Source organism: Sinocyclocheilus anshuiensis, unplaced genomic scaffold (assembly GCF_001515605.1).
Source record: "Sinocyclocheilus anshuiensis isolate Anshui unplaced genomic scaffold, SAMN03320099.WGS_v1.1 scaffold2751, whole genome shotgun sequence".
Taxonomy (NCBI): Eukaryota; Metazoa; Chordata; class Actinopteri; order Cypriniformes; family Cyprinidae; genus Sinocyclocheilus; species Sinocyclocheilus anshuiensis.
Window position 1 is genome coordinate 269,105 of NW_015541086.1, and position 12,344 is coordinate 281,448.

The 12,344-nt window shown below is 40.6% G+C and overlaps 1 protein-coding gene across 1 annotated transcript in view; it reads right to left on the reverse strand.

Annotated features, from left to right (window-relative positions):
• LOC107690718 (NAD kinase-like) overlaps nt 1-12,344 on the reverse strand; it is a 73,536-nt gene that overhangs the window by 30,177 nt on the left and 31,015 nt on the right. Inside the window, exon 5 of the mRNA XM_016489124.1 lies at nt 1,120-1,225. Within this exon, the coding sequence (XP_016344610.1) occupies nt 1,120-1,225 (106 nt within the window). The remainder of the gene's footprint in view (nt 1-1,119; nt 1,226-12,344) is intronic.

Here is a 12,344-nt window from a genome sequence, read left to right on the forward strand (position 1 = left end):
AATTTTTAATATAACTTCGACTGGATTCGTCTGAAAGAAGAAAGTCATATACACCTAGGATGACTTGAGGGTGAGTAATTTATGGGCTAATTTTTATTTTTGGGTGAACTAACCCTTTAAGTCAGTGAATTGACTTGTACCTGAACTTTAAAGAGTACTCAACCCTCGTTTTATCTGTTATACTGTCTCAGTCTAAATTACATTCACACTGGTGTTTTAGAAGTGAAACAAATTTGAATATAATAATAATAATAATAATTGTATATTATTGTTATTCCTATGACAGTAATAGCCATATATTGTAAAACAGTTGCACTGTAAAATAAATTTAAATGAATATTTCATAGGTATATTATTTTTGCTTTACACTACAGTAGGGAAATTACAATACTTATTTCCTAATTTCTACACTTGAAAGAGATATTTTGAATTTGGACTTCAGTAACGTAACCCATTTAAACAGCTAGCTGTTAGCAATTCATACTGCACTTTTATTTAAGACAGCTTTTATTTTGACAGAAAACTCCAGCTTCAGTGAAAACTGGCTTACAAAAATGTGTCTCACTACAAATCTAGTGAAATGCTGGAATCATTTGCCCATTAAAATGTTGGGAATTATGCAAAAGTGAAAATAAAGCATAACTGATGGCCGTTGCATTCCCAAACATGCGCTAAACTCACAGCACATGCAATAAACGAGTTCACTGCATTCACTGTGAACTGAGCCGTTCTGAGGCATGGAAAACACTGGATCACAAGCTGATCGTGTGAACGAAGTGCTTTGAAAACGAAAACAGCGAAAACAGACTTGATGAAGGAATTAAGCCATATTGTGCTTTCGGTTTTAGCTCGTTTGACAGATACTGTGCCAAAGCATAATGGCCCAAAACACAACTTTAAAGACCTTTTATGTTAGAATAAAAAGTTTAAGTATATTTAAAAAATCTACACTTTTTGCCCGGAAGGCCTCGTTTCATATTGTCATGTGACCACAATCATTTTGAGACAGTTTTGCTATCGCGATACCACAATATTGATAATATCGTTACATCCCTAATACACACACAACCACACAAACTACATGAGGTATAATAAAGTGCTTTTTGGATAATGCCTCACCTTCTCTAAAAGTGCAAATGTTCTTCTTGATGGAGACAAAGCTCTCATTAGCCATGGCTGGATCGTCAATGACTTTCCTCTCCACGTAGACAATCATATTTTTTTGCTGAAAGCCATTAAAGCAGAGAACAAGACAATGTTCTGAATGTCAATGTCAACAAAGAGCAAACATGAACAGAACTCAGGAAACATTATGCTTTAATATCATTAAACTGAGGTTTTGAATTGAAGAACACTTTAAAGGGGTCATATGATGTTGCTAAAAAGAACATTATTTTGTGTATTTGGTGTAATGAAATGTTTATGCGGTTTAAGGTTCAAAAAACACATTATTTTCCACATACTGTACATTATTGTTTCTCCTCTAACCCCGCCTTTCTGAAACGCGTCGATTTTTACAAAGCTCATCGGTCTGAAAAGCGAGGTGTGCTCTGATTGGCCAGCTATCCAGTGTGTTGTGATTGGCCAAATACCTCAAGCGTGTGATGGAAATGTTACACCCCTTACCATACTGTGATGCCCTGTCAGGCCGGAGCGACGAGACAAAAACATTAAAACCCATTATAAACGAGGCATTTCTTGCATCCAGTGGGGACGGATTATAATGACATATACTGTCTTTTTATGTGTTGCATCGTGCCGCGTAAACATAAAACCATGTCTGCATTTGTGATCGGATATATGACAAACAACAAGCGCTACTCTACACTGCTCAAAACTCGCGTTTGAATCGTCAGTGGCAAATTCTTTAATATAAAAAACGTATTTACAGTCTGTGAGTCAGAACAGCTGGCATTGTAGTCTACTCTACCTGGATCAGGAAACACACATCTGCACACATCTGAATATTTGGGTTGACCTGTTCTGGAACAGTGTTGTAAATACAACTTAACCACTGATTTCTAGTCGTGTCCTCTTTTGGAAGGCCAAACAAAGTAGTTTCACTTTCAGGCCGGCGGCTTAGAGTGAGCGGAGGGGCCAGGTGAGAGTGAGCGGCGGCCGGGCTAGAGTGAGCGGAGGCCAGCGGGCTTGCGGCAACCACATGTGACGACCCCGGGCTAGACTCCGCTTTGTCAACAGTGAAAGCCGATCCGGCGATCCACAGCGCGAAGTTGATGCATTTCCTCAGCGACCAGCACGGATCAGCTCTAACTTTACAGATCTTCTTTATGTACCAAGAGCTTGTAACACTTCAAAGAGAAAGGAAAAATTGAAATCGCATCATATGACCCCTTTAATAAAAGCATTTTCAAAGAAAGCATGTTAATGCAATGACATACCAAAGACTCACATTAATACAGTATACTTAACCCTGAACCACAAAGCTCATAAAATACTCATAAATTCAAATTTGTCTTCTTCAAAAAAATAAAATAAAAAATAAAATACAGATCTGGCCTTTAAGAATGTGCATGCTACACAGTAGCATACAATTCATCAAGTGTGGACACACTGCACCCTGCAGGCATGCTTCTTAGAATTAAAGGTTGTGAAGGTAAATTCAACTCAGTCCCATGTGAAACTCATTTGCGAAATCACCACCAGGTGGTGCAAGTTGAAGATTTGAACCATTGTAAGGCTCAAAAAAGGTTTTCTCTGTCGAAATGTAGTTTTAGAGGACTGTAGTTTTAGTTCCTCTCAAACACCATTGTAAGGCTGGAATTGTGAAAATTTAATTTTTAAATGAACATAAAAATATTACTGGTTATGATAATATAACATTTTAACATTTAATCTCAACTAATTATTTATCATATACATGCTTAAGACCTCCAGCTATTTGACTACTGTTACAGTAATATATTAGTGACGGCAGTGCTTTTTACTGTACAGCACAGTACAGTACAGTGTAATTTATGCCATAAAATAAAATACGATAAAACGATATATAAATGACAAAAACAATAAAAAAGTGGATTATTTTGAATGGGAACATTTTGAGTCTTCTAACACATGGGTTTATTTACTTTATGTCAATACTTTGATTGACATATTTAATCCATATTTAACCCTCTGGGGTCTGAGGGGGTTTTGGGGCCCTGGAGAAGTTTTGAAATGCCCTGACATTTGTGCTTTTTTCAGTATCTTAAAAACATATTCATGTCTAAAGTCTGATTACACTGTATTCAGCACTAACTGGGCTACAATAATATGTGAGCAGCATGAATGTACATGTTTGTGTTTTCGAGAAAACAACGTTTATACATGGTTAGTAAAAAAAATTTAATTTTGAGGAATCACATGATGTGCTCATGGACCTAGTCACACTCGAGTAGAGCTCTGGATACCTGGCCCCTTTTTGCCGTTCTTTTGGTTTTATTTGAAGTTTTCTTCGATAATTTTGCTTTACCAGATGGCACACAATTGGAAATTGCAGGATTTATCACTGTCATCTTCTCCGATTAAGAAAAAATTCCAAGACAACAACCACGAGTGATATGGATGACAAAATGCCGATCGCTGTAGCAAGCTTTGAGGGCATTTTAAGATTCAAACTTACAGCGATGCGAAGTGAGTTTGCCTCTCAGATCTCAGTTGTCCAGTCGCTATGCTCTAAACTCGATTTTCTTATAGGTGAGATGAGGGAACAAAAGAAAGTTCCCTCACTGATGGAATTTTTATGTGTTTTTTTTTTTTTAAGATTGCTACCGTTGTGACTCCCTTCTCTGGCAGGTAGAGAGATTGAAGTGGAGCGAGCACATCACATCTATACAAAGGCCTCATCAGATCACGTTAAACCATGTCTTTTTCTCTTTAAACTTTTGCGGTACACAGACAGGGAGCTCGTTCTGTGGGATGCCAGACTTCATGACCTAGTGAAAACAAGTGACGGAGCAACGCTGACCTTCTTTCCAAACTTTTCTCCCATGACTGTAAAAAGAAGTAGTGCATTTGCACCAATTCAGAAGGAAATGAGGGAAGCTGGTATCCAGAATTTTCTTCTTTATCCTGCAACGATGAAGCTCATTTTGAAACAAGGGGAACCTAAGATGCTGCACTCCCCAGAGGAAGCAAGACATTTTCTCAGATCCCATTCTTCCAAGATTGATACTATTAAAGGTGGGGTATGTATTTTTAAAAAAATGCTTTAGAAAACTGAGTCGGGCTGAGTACCAAAACAAACCAATAACCAATCAGCAGTAAGGGGCGTGTCTACTCATGATGGGGAGGAGAGAGCACTCAGTGCACAGGACGGACATTAGCCGAGCCGAGCGACGACAGAAAGATAGAGATGGCAGATAAAAAATAAAAGAGGAAAACGTCTGCGGAACAAAAGAAGGCTTACGATAATGCAAGAAGTAGGACCCGTGTAAATATCGGATCAGTTTTCCAGCGCTGGAGACAACTCAAGGAGCGGGAAGGCCTGCGATCGGACACTGAGGTTGCTTTGTTTCTTCTCGATAGTTGAGTAACATTGGTTTTGCTTTGTTTCACAGAACTAATATATGCTGGCTTTTGCTTGAATATGCTTGTGTGTCATGTTCGCTTGTTTGTTCATCTGCAATTGTATTGTCGTTCCCTTCAGCTATGATAAAAACACATTAATTTCCACACCCTATAAGCCTGGAGAGTCTAAACCTCCTCCACTGTCTGTTTCAAGTGTCAGCTCCCAAAGTGTGTCCGAAAAGTAAGATAATATGTTTAATACAGCAGAGAATAATACAGCAGATTCCGCCATTATCGTTGCATGGGTTGCGTACATATGTGTGGGGCAGCCCTTTTTTGAGTACTGGACCCCCATAATATCTCAAAATATCCTCATGGACCCCACCCCCCCCCTTAATATTGATATGTTTTTGTGTTGTCCATTTTTCTTAGCTTTTCTCTTGTGTCAGGTCCACTGGTAGATGGCCCATCAAGTTTTTTAAGCCACCTGTCCATAGGCTGGTCTCGATAACTATTTTTTTTATTTGGCGATATACCACCCCAGTAATAATTGCGAGAAACAATATTGTCATTTTAAGACCATTTTATGCCACTGACTATATACTGATGTTTCAGTATCAGCGCTGGGCTGTCAGTCATTGTTACGCCAGCAGGTGGTGGCAATGGATTGACTTTACAAGGGAGTCATCATTAAAAACCATTCATTCAACGGATACACTTAACAACTGATTCATTCATGAATTAAACAAGGTGTTGAAATTAATTTAACTTTGAGTGCCATTTTACAAGGTTCAATCGACAATCAGAGCATCACATGGGTAAACACTGAAGCTGATGTTTCACTTCATAGAGATCAATGCCATTGATTCAATGCCACTTAAGTGCTGAAAGGATACTACGACAAAGAAAACACTTTCATCTTTTGACAGCTGATGGCAAACTGATGTTTTTTCATGATTATATGACTTGACCTGAAGAAAGACAGACCCAGGTAATTGCACACCCTCATTTCTGCAGTCAGCCCTCTCTCTCTCTCTCTCTGTGTATACAGTGTTGCCAACTTCTTTCAATGGAAAGTAGCTAAAGCCTGCTTGAAATGTCGCTAAATGACGTCATACGCCAATTAGCATATTCATGACGTAAATGCGTTGTATTGTCTTGCCTCTCTGTGCTCACAAACTGTATTTTAATGCAGCCAAATTCTCAACAGAACTGTTTTCATTGATATATTTCACTGTTTCTGTTGTCAGTTCTGTTTATAATCGAGACGTCGTCTAATGAAATCAAATACACATAAGATAAAGACAATGGCTGTGCTGTGATTTCGGCTATATTTGCTTGTAAAATAGAGTTAGAAGCGACAGAATATCTATTTTAACCGAAAGCACTGCTCCTCGCTGCCGCTCGCTGAACAGATCAGACGCAGAGAGAGGTGTGTGCGCGCTGGGAAAACAAGACCTCGACCTCGCGCGGCAGTATCCCCGGGTCTCATGGCGCTTTTCCACTGCATGGTACGGCATGGTACGGTTCACTTTTGGGGGGTTTTCCACTGGATACAGTACCTGGTACTTTTTTTAGTACCACCTCGGTTGAGGTTCCAAGTGAACCGTACCGTAACCAAAACATGACGTGTAAACTCTGCTGATCACGGATTGGCTGGAGAGAATCGTTACTACCTGCGTCACTGAACTTGCGACACAAACACAACAGAACTGCTAGATTTAAATCAGCACAGCCAGAGAAGGATCGAACGCAACTGTTTTGAACGAGCGCACCTTTTTTAACAACCAAAAAGTGGCTGTTTCGCTGTCTGTTGAGGAAGTACAGACGTTCCTCTCGTTGATAGCAGAGGAGCGGATCCAGCAAGAGCTTGATGGGGCGAGGCAGAATGAAAAAGTTTTTCAGGAGTCGCGGCAGTAGAGGCGGTGCAACTATAAATGACACGTGAATAATCCCGCCCACTCTAAAGCGGTACTGAACTCCAGTGGAAACGCAAACCGAGCTGAGCCGTTCCGTGCAGTACCGTACTGAGCCATGCCGAGCCGAGTCGTACCAAGCAGTGGAAAAGCGCCATCAGAGACTAAATAAGGTTTGTCCAAGAAGTCACTAGATTTGTCGCAAGGTGTTTTTTTTGGAAAAAAATCGCTAAGGGGGTCTGAAAAGTCGCTAAATCTAGCGACAAAGTCAAAGACAAAGTTGGCAACACTGTGTGTATATGAGTGTGTGTGTGGAGTAGCCTGAGCCCCGCCTTTACCTCACACACAGAGAGCAGACGAGATGACAGAGGCAGTGCGATCGGCTAAAATATTGGTGAAATTAACTTTTCATGTAAACAAACACCCATTTAAACACAATGGGCAATATACTAAAACGTATCACGGTCATGTCCATTTATCGTGATAAGTCGTAGTAATTATCGTGACAGGCCTACCAGTTCATAGTGCTCCAAAGAGCTGTTATGAGCTGTTCACGCGAATATTTAAATGTAAAGCACACCTATAGTAACTTGAACTTTAACCTAAAATGTACTGGTTTTGATAATTATATCAGTGTCAATATACAATAAAATAACGTGTCAGTTTATGATAATAAAAAAAAATGTCTTAAATATTTTTGTAATGATTCAGCAAACCCCCTGCAATTACGTGACAGACCACTAGGGGTACGCGTACCCCCGGTCAGCTCCCAAAGTGTGTCCGAAAAGTAAGATAATATGTTTAATACTGCAGATAATAATACAGCAGATTCCGCCATAATCGTTGTCTGGGTTGCGTATGTACTGTATATGTGGCAAGACCCTTTTGGGGTAGGGCGTTTGTTTTGGTGATCTGAAATATCAACATTGGCTACCAGAAATCACTTACCCCACCTTTAAAAATAATATTCTAACCATGCAGCCGTCAGCTACAGTATCGTATCAGATGCAATATAGATCCCCTGAGGAACAATTCCACTCATTCTCTATCTTTAGGATATGTCCCCAAAACCTTGAAATTGGCTGTTATTAAGCCTCTCAATAAAAAAAAAAATCAACAACTTGATCCTAGAGAAGCAGATAATTACAGACCAATCTCAAATCTCCTTTTTCTGTCAAAAATAATAGAAAAGGCAGTATCCTCTCAGCTATGTTCCTTCTTAGAGAGAAATGGTATCTGTGAGGATTTCCATTCAGGATTTAGACCGTATCATAGTACTGAGACTGCTCTCATCAGAGTTACAAATGAATTGCTCTTATCATCCGATTGTGGTTGTATTTCTCTGTTAGTGCTACTGAATCTTAGTGCTACGTTTGACACTATCAACCACAACATTCTTTTGAGTAGACTACAAAATTATGTTGGCATTAGTGGAATTGCATTGGCATGGTTCAAATCTTACTTATCTGACAGTCATCAATTCGTGGTAGTGAATGATGAGGTATCATATATATTGCAAGTGCAGTATTGAGTACCACAAGGCTCAGTACTAGGACTGTTGCTTTTCACGTTTACATGTTACCCTTGGGAGATATCATCTGGAAACATGGTGTTAGCTTTCCTTTGAAAGCCACGTTTCATTTTAATTCATGCATTCATGACCTCAAGTTTGGATTATTGTAATGCTTTATTGGGTGGTTGCTCAGCGCATTTAATAAACAAATTACAGCTGGTCCAATGCAGCAGCTAGAGTTCTTAATAGAACTAGGAAGTATGACCATATTAGCCTGGATCTGTCAACACTACACTGGCTCTTAAACATCGTATATATTTAAAAAATCTTGCTAATTACTTATTAAAGTATTAAATAGGAAAAATAGTGTGTAATAATACAAAATGACAACAGTAAACACTCAATTTCAGTTAAAAGTCAGTTCATCATTGATTCAGTGATGCCATCGTCCAGCTCAGCTCAGTTCAAATAGTATCTGTGCAATCAAGCTGACGATATCGCTGGAAATTAAGTTTAATAAACAAATACACTTAATAAACAAATTCCAGCTGGTCCAAAATGCAGCAGCTAGAGTTCTTACTAAACCCAGGAAGTACGACCATAATAGCCTGGTTCTGTCAACTCTGCATTGGCTCCCTGTTTAACATAGAATACATTTTAAAATCTTGATAATTACTTATAAAGCCCTGAATGGTTTAGCTCCTCAACATTTGAGTGAGCTCTTATCGCATTATTGTCCTTCACATCCACTGCGATCTCAAAACTCTGGCCATTTGCTAATACCAACAATATCAAAATCAACTGTGGGCAGCAGATCCTTTTCCTATTTAGCGCCCAAACTCTGGAACAATCTACCTAGCGTTGTTCTCCGGAGGAGCGATCTTGGGTCAACGCTGGAGATATCCTGCACCCCACACTCACTCAGCAGTTTCACAGAAAGCATCCGGAGAAACCGACCCCGTGGGAGACCCCGGCGTCGTGTGCTTCCTTGCGTCGGGAGCCGCTCGCAGGGGGAGGGCTCTGTTACAGAGGAGGCTCCCTTACCGCCTCCTCCGCACCACCAGAGGGAACCGTCTCCCGAATATTAGACATTCCCATTCGGACTCCAAATCCCATCACCCCTCATGCCTGGGACTGATTAATCATCCACACCTGCACCTCATATACACACACACATATAAAAACCACTCACACACACAGACTCTCTGCGAAGTCTTGATTTGCCCTGGCTGTCATTTCCGAGCGTCATACCCGTGTTTGATTTTCTGTGCATCTGTTATTGGACTGTTTCCCGTTACTCTGATTGTTATCTGCCTGCCCCGACTTGGATTGTTTCCCCTGGACTCTGATTGCTTGCTGCCTGCCCCGATCTCTCACCTGGTACTCGACTCTGTCTCAGCCTTGTCTCTGCTGTTCTACCTTGCCGGTATTTGACCTTGTATTGTCTGACTATTCTAATAAAAGCTGCAAATGGATCCACACGCTTCTGACTCGTCACAACACTGTGTCAGTTTAAATCTAGATTAAAGACCCATCTCTTTAACCTGGCATACACATAATATACTATCGCATTTCTATAATTCAAATCTGTTAAAAGATTGTTAGGCTGCATTAATTAGGTCAACCAGAATGGGAACACTTCCCATAACACCCAATGTACTTGATACATTCTAAAAATAATGGCATCTACTCTAATATCGTGTGTATAATAAGATAATGTTTATATATAATGTTTCATTCTTATTCCGAGGTCACCATAGCCACTCAGATCCAGTCCATATCCAGACCAGATGGTGGATCAGCACCTAGAGACGACCTCTACAGCCCTGAATGTCAGGGACAATGTCAACTAGATGCACCGGGGCGCCGCTACGGTTTCTGGGCCCCCTGGACAGCATATTCACTCGGGCCCCCGCTATCGGGGGGTGGGGCGTCACCCTCAGTAGAATCACAATTGTGTTCTGGGGGGGATCCTTTGGACCCCTCGTTAGAAATCGCGTTCCTCTCGGTAAATCGCGTTACAGGGGGTCCCCCACGCGATCGCATTCCCCTCGGTAGAAATCGTGTTTCTCCCTCAGGGGGCCCCCCTCCATCGTCGGGCCCTTAGAATCGTCCTAACCTTCCCCCCCTTATGGCATCCCTGCCCCCGAGACAGATCCCCTGCGAAGATCTTGAAGACCATTGGCACAAGACCACAGGAACCAGATAAGTCCTCGGCACAATCTGACCTGTCGTTCGTTTCGTAAATGAGGCCCATTAAGTCCAAACATGATGGAGAAAGACTGTCATGCATACATTCACTGGTCCAATAACAGCTGAGTTTGTGTAAAATATCGCATTACACATCACTGTCACTGAGAATACTTATTTCTCTGAATAAGTATGAGATGGGTGTGTTGTAGTTTGCATCCGTTTTAAGGTTTGAAAACATAGTTATGAATGGATTTGGATGGATCTCTGCAATCTCTCTTTGTTTCACCCACTGCTTCTGCGTCCAGAGGTCCTAAGGAATTTTTATGGCAGTCACAGTCCAAACCTTAGGGATCAGTCTCGAGGTGGGTGAGGGGCATTTTGAACAATGAGAAGTCCTGTCCTTCCCAGGCTTGGTACCAAAGGTATTCTTCTTGCCCTCTAAGAGGTGTCTGGCTGTTGTCCTGGCATCTTTATCTGATGGCGTTGGACAGTTTGCTTATGTTAGTCAACCAAGATCCAATCAAAATGTAGCAAACCTTTGTCCACTATTGTGGACAGAGAGGGGCCACTTGGCAAAGGCGTCGCCTTTGGCTTGCTTAGTTAGGGACACTTGACTGATTGCACAGACACTGTTGGAAGAGAGCTGAAATGCATGATGACATCACTTAATCTTCAATTAACTGACTTTAGCTTGAAAAATTACTCTTTGTTAATGTCCTCTTGCATTATTGACAAACTATTTTCCTGTTTGACACTGTAAAGCTGCTGTGACAGTATTTTATTATGCGCTATAAAAATAAAGGTGACTTGAATTGATCGTTGAGGGCACAGAGTCCATGGCGGGCATTAGATTCAGCTTTGGGTCAGCGATGGGCTCTGGTTTGTGCTCTGTGTGGGGGCATGGCTGCAGGTGCATAACCTACTTTGTTCCTTTTAAATCATAATTTGTTACTGAGTATGCCTACAATTTGAATTAATATTCAAAACTTTGGCAGCCATTTCGGTAGCCAATAAAGATATCTGAATGCAAACGGGCCAATACAAGCCCCGATATGTGAACTGGGAAAAAACACCGCTGCAGCAGGTTTGAAGAGCTGACCATGACAGTTGATAGCTGATCATACAGAGGAGCTCAGACTGAAAGTTTGGAGAAAAAAATCCTCATGGTAGTGTTATCATAAATATAAAGTATATATTTTGATACATATCAATACTGAAATATCTGACATGGTTCCAATACTCCTTTTCCTCAAAATCTATAGATACCAGCTGCGTCTCGCTCTCTCGTTTTTGACAAGCACCCGCCTCCTGTCACTCATTTGTTTCAATTACAGCGTATGAAAGTCTGTGCGGGATTGCAGGTATTCTGCATTATTTTAATCATTCCCACAAATGTCACGAGCACATTATTGTAACACGAGAGGACAGTAATATGTAATCGCTGTAATCATGTAATCGCAGATAACTAGATGCGAGCTCTAAAGTAGGCCTATACAAATGAGCAGCCTGTCTTCTCACTCAGATACTGCACAATGACGATCCACGTGCTCTTGCAGTATAAATTAATTCTCTTTGTTCCTGGATTAAACATTGTCAAAAGTTATTAACCATTCAGAATAGATCCACACGTGACCGATGAAAATGCTCCAGGAAATTTTATTGGCTGTAAGTGAAATGCACCAGGAAGTCTTTCAACAATCAAAGATGGATCTTTAATTTATTTACAATGTAAATGTATGTTATACAGTGCATCCGGAAAGTATTCACAGCGCTTCACTTTTTCCACATTTTATTACGTTACAGCCTTATTCCAAAATGGATTAAATTAATTATTTTCCTCAAATTCTACAAACAATACCCCATAATGACAAAGTGAAAGAATTTTGTTTGAAATCACATCACATGTACATAGGTATTCACAGCATTTGCTCAATACTTTGCTGAAGCAGCTTTGGCACTAGGGTTGGGAATTGAAAATCGATTCCGATTCCAGAATCGGATACTTAAGGTCAGGAATCGGATACTTGTCAAATTAAAATTTCGATTCCGCCTATCGATTCCTATGCACTTTTTTTTTTCTTCATCTGTGAGGACCGGACCTAGCGGTCAGCCAGGACCTTGCTCGCTAATCTAAGCGCTCCAAATTTTGGCTACATTTGCAATCAGAAGCCAAAAAAGCTAAGTATAATATCTGTGATAGCTAAACATGTTGCAAG